Source organism: Eucyclogobius newberryi, unplaced genomic scaffold (assembly GCF_026437365.1).
Source record: "Eucyclogobius newberryi isolate DKJ021-1_F unplaced genomic scaffold, fEucNew1.0.hap1 SCAF_4, whole genome shotgun sequence".
Taxonomy (NCBI): domain Eukaryota; kingdom Metazoa; phylum Chordata; class Actinopteri; order Gobiiformes; family Gobiidae; genus Eucyclogobius; species Eucyclogobius newberryi.
The window spans coordinates 35,273,386-35,288,100 of NW_027316056.1; the positions used below are offsets into that span (position 1 = coordinate 35,273,386).

The 14,715-nt window shown below is 46.4% G+C and overlaps 1 protein-coding gene across 1 annotated transcript in view; it reads right to left on the reverse strand.

Annotated features, from left to right (window-relative positions):
* Positions 1–2,520: 2,520 nt before the first annotated feature.
* LOC140378307 (general transcription factor 3C polypeptide 1) overlaps positions 2,521–14,715 on the reverse strand; it is a 56,954-nt gene continuing 44,759 nt past the window's right edge. The window contains exons 38-40 of the mRNA XM_072464093.1: positions 10,828–11,579; positions 9,284–9,482; positions 2,521–3,362 (exon numbers count right to left, since the gene is read on the reverse strand). Of these exons, the coding sequence (XP_072320194.1) occupies positions 3,150–3,362; positions 9,284–9,482; positions 10,828–11,579 (1,164 nt within the window). The 3' untranslated portion in view covers positions 2,521–3,149. The remainder of the gene's footprint in view (positions 3,363–9,283; positions 9,483–10,827; positions 11,580–14,715) is intronic.

A 14,715-nucleotide genomic window follows, 5' to 3' on the forward strand; every position in this document is an offset into this window, starting at 1 on the left:
GCATAGATGTGAATCTAGCCAGGACCCTCCTGTCCCCCACCTCCTGCACCGAGTCCAGAGCACAGCCCAGGACAGATGACTCTGTCCAGCCTCTTCCTCTCCCTCTCTGTGATGCTGCTGCTCCAGCAGGCCACACCATACAGGAGCCGATGCCACCACAGAGTCGTAGAAGGTCTTCAGGAGTGGCCCTGTCACTCCAAAAGACCTGAGTCTCCTCAGGAGGTAGAGCCGACTCTGGCTCATCCTGTACAGTGCGTCTGTGTTATGAGTCCAGTCCAGTTTGTGGTTCAGATGAACACCCAGGTACTTGTATGAGTCCACTCTCTCAATGTCCCGTCCCTGGATGTTCACTGGTGAGGGGGCAGTGGGGTGGCGTCTGCGGAAATCCACCACCATCTCCATGGTCTTCCCCGCGTTGATGAGGAGGTGGTTCCGCTGACACCAGTCCACAAAGTCCTGCGCCAGTCCTCTGTACTCCACATCATCGTCGTCCGTGATGAGTCCGATGATGGCAGAGTCATCAGAGAACTTCTGCAGGACACAGCTGTCCGTGTCGTGTCTGAGGTCTGCAGTGTAAAGGGTGAAAAGAGGACGGTGCCCTGGGGCGCCCCCACACTGCAGGTCCGAGTGTCAGACACACAGTTCCGGGCTCTCACAAACTGGGGTCGGTCTGTGAGGTAGTCCAGGATCCACTCTGCCAGGTCATACTCCACACCAGCCGTGTCCAGCTTGTCCCTCAGGAGCAGGCGCTGGAGGGATCAAAAAGCAGAATCCTCACAGAGCTGCCAGGCTTCTCCAGGTGAGAGAGACAACAGTGAACTTGAAGGATGCATATTTTCATGTCCCCATTCCACCACCACATTTGAAGTTTCCGCTTTGCTTTCCGGGGAGTTCAGGGTCCTGCCATTCGGGTTATCTCTGTCCCCTCGAGTATTTAAAAGGTGCGTCACTGCAGCCTTGTCCCTCTTGCAGGCCCAGGGGTTGCGGATTCTGCCCTATCTGGACGACTGGCTCATTTGTGCTCCCAGCCACGAGCAGGCGCTTCAAGATGCAGAGACTGTGCTCAGGCACGTGGCCAACTTGGGGCTGCGGGTGAACTTAGCAAAGAGCTGCCTGGTGCTGTCACAGGTAGCAACGTTCCTCGGCATGATCCTCGATTTCCTTCGCCAAATGGATGGTGCAAGGGTCATGGTCCCAGAGGCAGAACAGGCTGCACATCAATGTGCTGGAGTTCTTGGCTGTCGAGCTAGCGCTGCGTCATTTCTTGCAACACCTGCGCGGCCGTCATGTCATGGTACGGGTCGACAACACCAGTGTGGTTTTTCACATACATCAAACTGGAAACTGTTTGACACCTGGTGTCGCAAAAGCAGTGAGGACCCAGTGCATTGTGCTGTGTCAACGGTGCTCGCTTTCCTGCAGGAGCTACTCCATCTACCCTGAAGGTATACATTTCTGCAATCTCTTGTTGGCATGTGGGGTGGGACGGTTTCTCGGTTGGCCGTAACCAAGATATTTCCCTTTTTCTAAAGGGTGCCCGGCGTTTGCGTCCGCGCGCCCGTTCTGTGTCCCGGCATTGGACCTGTCCCTGGTGCTGGAGGCCTCTTGCGGTCATCCGGGATTCATAGAACCATAGTTACAGTCGTAACTTTCGTATTCATGGTTTCACTTGAAACTACTCTTTGCTTATTATCAGCCCTTTAATGGTATATCATTATCATATTGTAAACAGACTTTCGCTCCCTCTTCACTGAGTACCTGATCAGCATCAGAATGCCCTGGGCGTCGCTCCAGGGTTTCAACACACTATTATGTACAAGGTTGAATGTTAAACCACCGTTACTTTTTAAGGGGAGATTCTCTTTATAACAAAGATTGCCTCTTTAAAACCATCTTTTCTCCTGCTTAGAATCTTCACCTCACTGTCTTTGATAGAGTGGTTAGTGGCTTTAAGATGAAGATGCACGGCGCTCTGTGGTCCTCAGCTCGAGTGTCTCCTGTGCTGATAAAGCCTCTTGTGGCTGTTTAGTTTCTCTTATGTACAGCTCTTTACAATTTTCTTCACTGCATTGGATAGAATAAACTACATTGCTCTGTTTTAGTATTGGCATCTTGTCCTTAAGGTTTTTGTCTTAAAGTGTTGCCTGGTTTAAAATAAACAGAGATTTCATGTGGTCTAAAAGGCAAAGGCATAGAAGTGACATTCTCATGAGACAGATTCCCTAGTGTAAAACTTACATAGTGCACCTTTAAAGGCATAATTTAAACCACTTCATGTGTCACATTAGTGTTAGAAGTCATTCCATTTGAAAGGGCAATGTTTGAACCAGGTATTGTTTTTTATTTCCAACAAAACCCTTAAACTATATAATTATGGACAGCAAAGAGATCCAAACAACTTAAAATATATTTTATTTATTTACAACACAAAAATCAGAAAACTCAAACATGAGATATGAGCATAGCCACTTTTTAAGTACTTGAAAAAGCTTAAAATGTTTCCTGCCATTTTAGCATTATTACTGGGAAACATCCACAATGTCAGGGGGTCTCACAGGAGCAGGCTCTGTCAGGGGGTCTCACAGGAGCAGGCTCTGTCAGGGGGTCTCAGAGGAGCAGGCTCTGTCAGGGGGTCTCAGAGGAGCAGGCTCTGTCAGGGGGTCTCACAGGAGCAGGCTCTGTCAGGGGGTCTCACAGGAGCAGGCTCTGTCAGGGGGTCTCAGAGGAGCAGGCTCTGTCAGGGGGTCTCACAGGAGCAGGCTCTGTCAGGGGGTCTCACAGGAGCAGGCTCTGTCAGGGGGTCTCACAGGAGCAGGCTCTGTCAGGGGGTCTCAGGGGAGCAGGCTCTGTCTCACAGGAGCAGGCTCTGTCAGGGGGTCTCACAGGAGCAGGCTCGGTCAGGGGGTCTCAGAGGAGCAGGCTCTGTCAGGGGGTCTCACAGGAGCAGGCTCTGTCAGGGGGTCTCAGAGGAGCAGGCTCTGTCAGGGGGTCTCAGAGGAGCAGGCTCTGTCAGGGGGTCTCAGAGGAGCAGGCTCTGTCAGGGGGTCTCACAGGAGCAGGCTCTGTCAGGGGGTCTCAGGGGAGCAGGCTCTGTCAGGGGGTCTCAGAGGAGCAGGCTCTGTCAGGGGGTCTCAGAGGAGCAGGCTCGGTCAGGGGGTCTCAGAGTTCCAATGGCGCTCGTGTGGCAGGACCTGGCTGAGGCGCAGCACACAACCCACAGTGGGCTCGTAGTACACCAGGTCGGGCTGGCCGGTCCCGCTGGTGGGTGTGGAGAGCCCGGTTGTGGTAGGGCGTGAGAACAGAGAGGCTTTGGGACATTTCACCAGCGTCTTCCTCTTCACACAGCCCAGGTCTATGAGGGCCTGCACACAGACACAGCAATGGCACATGAGTTAGATTTAACACTTTTAATATGCTAGCATCACACAAGAGCAGCGCGTGACATGTAAACATAATACAATCTTTAGTGGAGTGTTAAGGTTTTGGTTACACACCAGTGAAAGTAGACAACAGAGACTGTGTTAGGGTTAGAATCAGTAATGCCCGTGCGCAGTTAGCATGCTAGTTGTTGTGAGGGTAAAAGTCTGTTCTGGGCTCTGAAAGTTGTGAAACATGCTTCTTAACTCATCATGGTGAATCATTTGGATACTGGGAATTTAGAAGGACAGTGAGGAACAAGTGTGGAACATGATATAATATATATGTGTCTTAAAAACAGTAAAAAAAAAATTAAATTACAGTATGTGATAAAATGTGAATATATGATTATATTTCTGTGATGTATTTTATCTGCATAATAGTGATATTTTATCTGCATCATTAGTCTAAGAGAAGAACGGGTGTGTGACAAACTGCATTTGTTTGTGAAGGGGTCGTAAAGATGGGCCAAAGGAAGTTTACCCTAGGGGGGGTGATAACCCAGACGAGTCTGGGTAATGTTTACCCAAGGCTTGATCTCTACGGAAAAATACCAAGTGCCTTGATGTGAGGCTGACCAATGAGAAATGTGACCCGCCTATTCCAGAATATCTAATAAAACCAACCAGCATGGGGAAAAACGGTGTGAGACGCGGGGGTGAGACGCAGGAGGGTCAGCCAGGCTCCTTACAACGGCCTGGCTGACACAGTCCCCGCGTTTTCTCCCATGCATGCCACACAAATGTCTGATGTTTCTGTGTCGTTTCATATTCTAAGTTGAATTGTGTTCTCTATGTGTTAAGGAATAGCATCGGGTGTATGTCTAATTCCATGACATTTTCTGGTCCTTCGAGCCGGATGACAAGCAGCCCCTTCGCGGAGATTGACGGGTGAATCGGTGAAGTCTGTGCACAGCTGAAAGAAGTCCACTTTTCCCGTGGCCGCCCATCGCACCTCAGTCTCCGCGAGGAGAGCGCGTCGTTTCGAAGCAGCAGGAGAACACAGGCGACAAAGAAGGTCAGACAAAAATTTTGTGTGTGAAAAAGAGTTAGCCATAAAACGTTTTTATGCATTAGTTTGATATTTACTGGAAAAATATTGTAGACTTATGGACGAGATAAGTTTCTCACATAAGCAAGGCAGTTTAGGTATTACTGAGGAAATACCCAGTTTCATATTACTGAGGAAATACGCAGTTTAGGTATTACTGAGGAAATACCCAGTTTCATATTACTGAGGAAATACGCAGTTTAGGTATTACTGAGGAAATACCCAGTTTAATATTACTGAGGAAATATGTGTGAATGTAAGCGCTGTGCACGAGCGAAGTAAGTAAGAGAGAAGTGTGAATGTGTGAATGAGGATTAATAAGTGATTCACTAACGAGTGTGAGAATCACAATTAATCATACAAGGGTCACAAGGCGTTATTCTGAGAGATCTAAAATTTGCAGTCACGGGTGAATCTTTAAACACCTAGCATTATCTCCGGTGGAAAATCAATAAGAAATTCTACTAGAAGCTTGAGATATGACGTGACTGTAAAGCAAGTAGCATTTCTCTCAGACAACCGATACCACATAATGCCAGAATTATCACCCCAAACTGTAAAAAGACAAAGGAAAAGTCATAAGAGGATTTTGGAGGGAGACTTCCAGCGTGCTCAGATGACGTGGCAGAGAGGGGGAGATAAGGGGGGTCAACAAGGCAGGAGAGGGGAAAGCAGCTCAGAGGACACTCTGAACTGATGAAATTAGGAATTAAACCCAGCTGGTTTTAAATTTTAGTATTTGAGAGCTCTGTATTTCAACAAATTTAGGGTTTTGTTTGATTGACAACAGTCAATTATAAAGATTGTATTAAACTTGATAAGAGATGAAGATGAATTCAGATTTTTATAGATGGCCAATTTTTTGGGGAATGTGATCACAGACAGGACACTTCCTGTCCCCGACATAGAAGACAAAAGTTGTGTTTTTACGGTATTGTGTTTTTTGTGTGCACCAAACAAAGCCACGTTTTGTTTTGTTTTATTTTTGGACTTGACAAAATTATCTTTTGGACTTATTATGTAACCATAATGCATGACTAGATGAAAGTACAGGACGAAAAGACAGAAGTGTTTTTAAATTTAGGATCAAATACAGGCACAGGCCTGGGAAGTGATAATATGGGTAAATGAGTGACTACTGATGTTTTTGGACATAGGAGTAGAACGGGCAGTAAGTAAAGTGATAGTAAAAGTTATATCAGTAACTTATTTATTTGTATTATCATGAGGAAACCTCGTATTGCATGTAGACGTAAGCAGGGAATAAGTTAAATAGTGACGTCAAATGCCCTCCCAGGAAAGACATGACTGTGTGTCATTAACTAAGGCAATTGATGCAGAAGTGGGGGGACATGGGAGGATATGGGTCATAAAGATAGCCAGAGATAACAGGGGCTATTGACTGGCAAAGAATCTGGACAGGACTCAGGACGGAGTCAGGACGGACCCGGGGGGAGGAGTGTAATGCAGAAGAATACATTACGAGACCCGCAGATTACCTGAAGATAGTGAAAACTATAACCAGGGGAAGGTTTAGAATCATTTTGATTTTTATACACATATAGACTTGTTAGAACAAACTAATACACAATGTTTGTAAAGCACCACATGAGCAGGTGTGAGAGATTGAGTTTGAAACTCACCTGAAGCACATATAGAAGATTAGCACATATTACATTAGATGGGTGACATTATTCAGGCCACACGCACAGAGGAGATGTGAAATTTGATGTTAAAAATTCTAAGTTGTGAACTGACCCTTATGGCCAGCTCAACGGGGGAATTATTGAGATAATTAGTATTGTTTGATGTATTGCACACACACACACACACATACGCGCGCAAACGTGGAGACCAAACTTTTAGAGTTTGAAACTTTTAGAGTTTGAAACATTTAGAGTTTGAAACATTTGGAGTTTGAAACAAATGGTGATAAAACAGATTTACAAGTTACAGATCGCAGAGGCAGTGTCGGATTACAGACACACAGGGTGGGGGCCCAGCGCCGTGGAGGGGGGGGCTCAGCCAGGGATGTGACCACTGAACTGTGAAAGGTCAAGAGGTGACATTGCGGAGTGGAGTGACAGACGCAATTCCATCTCTTCCTTGATTACATCTTGGATTAGTGAACGTTGTAAACTATCTGGATTATTGAATTTTGGTTAAATGTAGAATTATGTAGAAGTTTGAGAAATGGGAATTCCATATCTCAAAAAGGGGGGATATGTACGTGTAAACAAATATTCCGAATCAATAATTACTAAAAAAAATTGTAAACAAGAAAACTGTTTGAAATGCACTGAATTGTCGAAAAGACTTTGTTTATCACCGCAGCAGAGAGCGTGTTGGAGATGTGGTGTTTACAGAGACGAGCCAGGTGGACGAGCAAAGTGGACGGAGCCACACCGTGTCGTCCTCACACTGACCATTGGAGGGACGAGAACATGGGTGCTCTCATGGGAAAGTGAGAGAAATGTCTGGACAACACAGCGGCAGATCCATAACATCGCAGACGTAGGACTTCGTTTGTATGAGTTTTGTCCAGAGTCTACGGTAGAGTACGATACTCTGCTACGATGAACGAGAGCCAGAGGCTACGGTGCGCAGAGTACCATACTCTGTGGAAAAAGAATCAACAGTTATCATCATCACAGTGATGACGGTAATATGGGTGCTGAACACCTGTATTATGCACCGGACAATCGGGACAATCGGGACAATCGGGACAATCGATCAACATACACAACTGTGTATACCGGGAAATGAAACATACACAGACCTGGAATAGAGGGAAGAAAATAAGTGATCAACTTGAAAGGTTATGAAATGCATGATGTGTGATAATGTACAATGTATAATTGACATGACAGAGGCTGAAGAAACACAATGGCATATTATACAGCCACAGTTGTTTGCACTAACTAAGAGAGTTCTTTTTTATCTGCTACAACATAACTACATGTAATGTTAATGAGATTATGAATTGAGATGGGAAATGTACCAGTTCATATGTGTCATAGGTGTGAGCAAAGCGAGCAGCGGGAGGAGGTCTCTTAAGAAACCAAGAGAGGACGTATGGTGATGTGGGGACACTTGTGGGACGTTGTGCCTATGTATCCCTTTTGTGGCCAGCCATGGTCATAACAAAGACCAGCATCACCCAGAACCATACCGCAGGGTCAAGGTCGAGAGGTTAGAGGACAATCTGGTTCCAGTAGCACCTGATACTACGTATTTGATTCTATTGGGGTGTCCAGAGGTCCCTGACGAGTCAAACTGACTGACCACAGAGCAGCGGGTTTAAGGGCTTTCCGCTTGTACTTCTATATTTCCCATCACACCGCACAAATTATAGACAAGATAAATTGTCTGTTCGTCAAATTACAGAGATTGACCAATCTGACTCAAAATTTAGGACAGTAATGCAGTAGAAATGTTGTGGGCCGAGAGAAAAGAAGTGTGTTCAATGTTTGAGAAATGTGCATTATTTTTTAAGTGTAAAAGTGTCATTTTAACAACAATATGAAAGACATGTTGAAAACTGAAATGAGTAATGTGTTTGGCATATGATACAGTGACTAATGCTTTGATAAACAGGAGGGAAATGTGATAAAATGTGAATATATGATTATATTTCTGTGATGTATTTTATCTGCATAATAGTGATATTTTATCTGCATCATTAGTCTAAGAGAAGAACGGGTGTGTGACAAACTGCATTTGTGAAGGGGTCGTAAAGATGGGCCAAAGAATGTTTACCCTAGGGGGGGTGATAACCCAGACGAGTCTGGGTAATGTTTACCCAAGGCTTGATCTCTACGGAAAAATACCAAGTGCCTTGATGTGAGGCTGACCAATGAGAAATGTGACCCGCCTATTCCAGAATATCTAATAAAACCAACCAGCATGGGGAAAAACGGGGTGAGACGCGGGGGTGAGACGCAGGAGGGTCAGCCAGGCTCCTTACAACGGCTTGGCTGACACAGTCCCCGCGTTTTCTCCCATGCATGCCACACAAATGTCTGATCTTTCTGTGTCGTTTCATATTCTAAGTTGAATTGTGTTCTCTATGTGTTAAGGAATAGCATCGGGTGTATGTCTAATTCCATGACATCTACCTTTAAAGGACAAATATTATGCATTATTACGCCCGAATGCCACGAGCTGGCGAGACGTCTAATGATCTCATAAGGCCTATGCAAAGCACGGCCGGGTAAGTGTGCACCAAGTGCCCACAAAATCAAGCGCAAAGCACTTGCCCGCTTCGGAACACTCAAAAACGCACTCGTGCACATCCCGTGATGACTAATTAGTCGAGGGAAAAACAAACATTATCATTGTAAACATGCGCACTAAACTCGTTTTGCCAACCTCTAAAAATCGTGCCGTTCTACATTCTGGCCATTTCATTTTTCTTAAGTTCATTACCGCATCTGAACATTTGTGCATCAGTGCCCCCAATGGACAAATGATGCATTGCAAGATAGAAAATGGCAAAAGCAAAATCTGATTGTAGAATCATGACATTTGCTGCAGAAGTAAAAAATATTATGACTGCAGAGCTGTCCGCCCAACCAAATGTCGGCCATATTGGATCAAATTTTGCAAGCATGATTCAGGAGTTTTAATTTTTTTTGTACTTTTCAAAACTCCTCCTACGACATTGGCCCAAAAAAGCTAACATTTTGTGAAAATGGTGTTGGCATCAAAAATTATTTCGATACCTTTAACAGTCTCTGCGGAGAAGCCACAAATTATAGTTAGAATTTAATTAATTTGTGTGTGTGTGTGTGTGCGTGTGCGTGTGCGTGTGTACCTGAAGTAGCTCCAGCGTGGCCAGGGGCTGCAGCACAGTCCTGTAGTGCAGGAGCAGGGCCTCCTGAGTGACGCCGGGCACAGACATGACGTGGTAGAGCATGGCCTCCAGCATGCCCTTACACACCAGCCTGTTCAGCTTCCCATCCACCATCCTCCAGGGCCGGGCCACGAAGCTCACGTTTTCACCAGGACATTCTCTGCACACACAGACATATAAATCCACACGAATACATATACATATATACATAAACACACAATTACACTTTTACAAAACAATCGTATACCACAAGTGGTTTTTTTCATTCAACATTTTTAATCACATTAAACCTTAACTTAAGGTACCTATGCCAGGTTGGACAACTCATTTTGCTAAAACACAAGATAAGTTCATTCTTTTTCAGTCATGACATCATACTAAGAAATTCTATAATTCTATAACTGTTACCAAGCAACCGTGTTTTACACTGGCTCAAAACTGCTCTAAAGCCTGGGCTCCAGTGCATTAAAAGACGTGGGGAATTTAAACCGTCCCAGCGTCCCCTGTCCTCAGACTCTATTTCTCACTCAGGAAAAAATACAAAACGTTTGCGTTTACAGTGGGTCACATGTGGGTCATGTGTTTGCATTTACAGTGGGTCACATGTGGGTCATGTGTTTGTGTTTACAGTGGGTCATATGTGGGTCATGTGTTTGCATTTACAGTGGGTCACATGTGGGTCATGTGTTTGTGTTTACAGTGGGTCATATGTGGGTCATGTGTTTGTGTTTACAGTGGGTCACATGTGGGTCATGTGTTTGCATTTACAGTGGGTCACATGTGGGTCATGTGTTTGCGTTTACAGTGGGTCACATGTGGGTCATGTGTTTGTGTTTACAGTGGGTCATATGTGGGTCATATGTTTGCGTTTACAGTGGGTCACATGTGGGTCATGTGTTTGTGTTTACAGTGGGTCATATGTGGGTCATGTGTTTGTGTTTACAGTGGGTCACATGTGGGTCATGTGTTTGCATTTACAGTGGGTCACATGTGGGTCATGTGTTTGCGTTTACAGTGGGTCACATGTGGGTCATGTGTTTGTGTTTACAGTGGGTCATATGTGGGTCATATGTTTGCGTTTACAGTGGGTCACATGTGGGTCATGTGTTTGTGTTTACAGTGGGTCATATGTGGGTCATGTGTTTGCATTTACAGTGGGTCACATGTGGGTCATGTGTTTGCGTTTACAGTGGGTCACATGTGGGTCATGTGTTTGCATTTACAGTGGGTCACATGTGGGTCATGTGTTTGCGTTTACAGTGGGTCACATGTGGGTCATGTGTTTGCGTTTACAGTGGGTCACATGTGGGTCATGTGTTTGTGTTTACAGTGGGTCACATATGGGATCACATCGACTTAAACATGTCCCAAATGTCACAACAAACATTGTGTCAAGAGCTGAACAGTGATGATACTAGAACATGAGGTTTAGTCAAATCCTCTGGGACAGGCCCGGACCTACAGCAGGACAAAGACAACAGCCTCTTCATCAGCTCAGCACTTACACTGGAGACACTTCAAGAGGACTCGTACAGCGAGACGGTGTGTCCCATCTTCCTTCCTTCTCCTCAATCTCCTGCTCTTGTTTCTCAAGCTCAGGTTGTTTCTCCTGCTCATGTCCTTTCTCCTGCTCATGTCCTTTCTCCTGCTCATGTCCTTTCTCCTGCTCATGTCGTTTCTCCTGCTCATGTCGTTTCTCCTGCTCATGTCGTTTCTCCTGCTCATGTCGTTTCTCCTGCTCAGGTCGTTTCTCCTGCTCAGGTCGTTTCTCCTGCTCAGGTCGTTTCTCCTGCTCAGGTCGTTTCTCCTGCTCAGGTCGTTTCTCCTGCTCAGGTCCTTCCTCCTGCTCAGGTCGTTTCTCATGCACAGGTCGTTTCTCCTGCTCAGGTCCTTCCTCCTGCTCAGGTCCTTCCTCCTGCTCAGGTCCTTCCTCCTGCTCAGGTCCTTCCTCCTGCTCAGGGCCTTCCTCCTGCTCAGGTCGTTTCTCCTGCTCAGGTCGTTTCTCCTGCTCCGGTCGTTTCTCCTGCTCAGGTCCTTCCTCCTGCTCAGGTCCTTCCTCCTGCTCAGGTCGTTTCTCCCGCTCAGGTCGTTTCTCCTGCTCTTGTACTTTGGCTCCAGTCTTCTCACTCTGCTCCTCTGGAAGTGGACTCCTCCCTTCTCCTTCCGTTTCTTCGGGTTGTAGATTTCTCTCTTGTGCATTCTTCTTGTCCTCTGCTCCTTCTCCCGTCTCCATCTGGTCCTCTGGTCCTGTGTCCACCTGTAGTAAGGATGACACAATGTCCAATCTTAATTCATTATTCCATGATCACTTTCTGAACTCACAGATACAACACTCAGATCAACAGTGTTGGAGGGTCTGACATTTTCATCGCAGCTCCATTTCCACTGCGAGAGACAGAATCGAAAAAACTAAAGATCTGGAAATCCCATTGTATGATTTTTAAATGATTAATTTGTTTACTATTGCTGCAAATAAGTATTTGAACACCTGCCAATCAGTAAGAATTCTGCATCTCCATGACCTGTTAGTCTGTCTTTAAAAAGTCCACCTCTGCTCCACTTATTCATCTAAATTAGCAGCACCGGTTTGAGCTCGTTAGCTGCATAAAGACCCCTGTCCACCCCACAGTCAGTCAGACTCCAACTACTTCAAGGAGTAAGAAGCATATACTGTAATTTCCGGACTACAAGTCGCACCTCTTTTCATAGTTTTGGCCGGGGTGCGACATATACTTATATCTATTCTTATATACTTATACATATACTCCGGTGCGACTTATAGTCCGGAAAATACGGTAAAAGGTTCTGGAGTGGCCTAGCCTGTCTCCAGACATAAATCCAATCGAAAATCTTTGGAGGGAGCTGAAACTCTGTGTTGCTCAGCGACACAGAGTTTCAACTTATTTTGTAAAGCCCAAAATCAGAACAGCAGTTGTCACGGACGACAGTGAAACATGGATTAAACATCTAGAGAAGATCTGTGTGCAGCTGCAGTGTGTGCAAACCTGGTCAAGAACTACGTTTGACCTCTGTCATTGTAAACAAAGGCTTCTGTACCAAATATTAACACTGATTTTCTCAGGTGTTCAAATACTCATTTTCAGCAATAACATACAAATAAATGATTGAAAAATCATACCATGTGATATATTTAGATTCTTTCTCTCACGGTGGAAATGCACGTACGATGAAACTCAGATCGCTTGATAATCTCTACATGGGGTCTTAGAGTGCGGACTTCAGACAACTTTCTCCAGCTGAACTCAGATGAGACTGAAGTCATCAGGTAGTTCTATTTCATCCCTACTGACCGCCAGAGGGCGGTGCTGAAGCACTGAATGTTCCCTTCGCACATGCGCAGTTCGAGTAGTTCTACCAAATGAGTCACACCCGTGACCCTGGATGGCACCCAGAGGTAATATATTCCACCGCCATCCATCACTCCGTTCTCAGAATCTTCTCGCGTGCGGTTCGTATTAAAAAAACTTGACTTTTCAGTCGCTTGAAGTCCTACTACCTTGTGGTTGGAGCTTCGGATTTCGCCCTCCGAGGACTGCAACGATTTATTTTTCGCTGAGATTTATAGGTATTTCTTAAACTGTTATTTGTGTTACTTTGCAGTGGATTGTTGGCGAAGGCAGGCGTACGCGCACCTTCTCCCACGCCACATAACGTTGTCTGATCGCATCAGTGCTATCGCTAACGGTGTTAGTAGCTTTGTTTTCGCGTTGTTTCTGGTGAGGGCCGCGTTCGCGCACCCTCTCCCGTCATTTTAGGTACGTTTTGCCATCTTCAACAGGCTGTACTATTGCTAACGGTGTTAGTCATTTTGGTTTGTGCGTTGTTTCTGTTTGGTGAAGGCCGCGTTCGCGCACCCTCTCCCACAGTCACGTTACGTTTCTGATCAGCTGTTTCTGATCACAGCTGTGCTATTGAGCTAACGGTGTTAGTCATTTTGGTCTGTGCGTTTTCCTCATTGGTGAAGGCAGCGTTCGCGCACCCTCTCCCGTCATTTTGCCGTCTTAGACAGGCTGTACTATTGCTAACGGTGTTAGCGGTTGTGTAAGTTTAAGCCTCTTTGAGCGTTAGCTGTACACAACGTTTAGTTTTGTTTTCTCTCTGGGGTTTAGGGCCGCTGGTTGCGCCCCTACCTTAGTTTATTTGCCCTAAATTGGTGACGGCAGCGTTCACGCCCCCGCTCCCAGTGTTGGGTTTTGTACCGGCTTGATACTGCCTGTTATTTACCGGTGTTTTTATTAACGTGTGGCCCAAATCGGTGACGGCAGCGTTCGCGCCCCCGCTCCTGGCTTTGGTACACGCTGAATTTGGTGCCAGATCATGGATGGCTCCCATTCTTGAGTGAACTGTGGGTTGGCACTTCATGTTGATGATGGTCATGACCTTTGTCCGACGTGCTTTGGCCCTGACCACCTGAGGGAGGCGCTTTCGGATGACCCATGCATGAACTGCAGTTATATGCCTCAGACGGTTAGAGTGTCGAGGTTGGCAGAGTTGACCTTGACTGGTGACAATGACCTCCCGCCCTCTGGCAGAGCGCCCCCTACCAGACGCTCAAAACGCCTCTCTGAGCCCGCAGGCACTGACGGTCCTGCAAAAAAGAAGGCCAAGTCAGATCGAGGCCTGACATCCAGAGTGGAGCAGCTATCGGCTGAATTAGAAGCAATGAAGTCCATGTTGCAGGCTCATCGCGTGGATTCCCCTGCTGCTGAGGCTGGATTTCCTTACCGATCCATGCCTACTCTTGCTCCGGAGGACGATGTTCTCTCCGTGGCAGAATCTGCCTCTCATTTTAGAGATGAGGAGGGGGCACCATTCTTCCATGGTTCTGGGGATGGTTCTTATGACTCTGCTCGAAGTTTTAGTGGCTCAGGCGATAGCCCCATGCAGGATGTCCTGCGTAAAGCCCTGGGGCTTCTCCAGGTGGAGATTTCGCCAGTGCTTTTTTCAGGCGGGGACGTGCTTCTACGCCTTTTGTCGTGCCGCCGTCCACGGAGTATCTTAAAGAGATGCATGCCTGCTGGAGAGATCTGAGCGTTTTTCGGGGGTTCTGGCCGCTATGCATAATCCAGCCGGTCTGGATCGCATGCCTGCTGTTGAATCCGCCATTGCGTCTCTCATTGTTTCCCCTGAAGAGGCATTACGCCAGGACGTTAGATGTCCTCGGTCCCAATGTCGGGTGACTGACGACTTGGTGACCAAGGCATATAATTCTGGTGCGCGGGCTGGTCGCTTAGGCAATTCACTGGCTCATGTGATGCTGGCGCTTTCTTCCTCCCTTCAAGGGAGTAATGCCGCTGATACTGCTGCAAATATGTTTTGTGACACAGCGCTACAGGCTTTTGCGCTTATGACGAGGGAACTAGGCAGAGTTA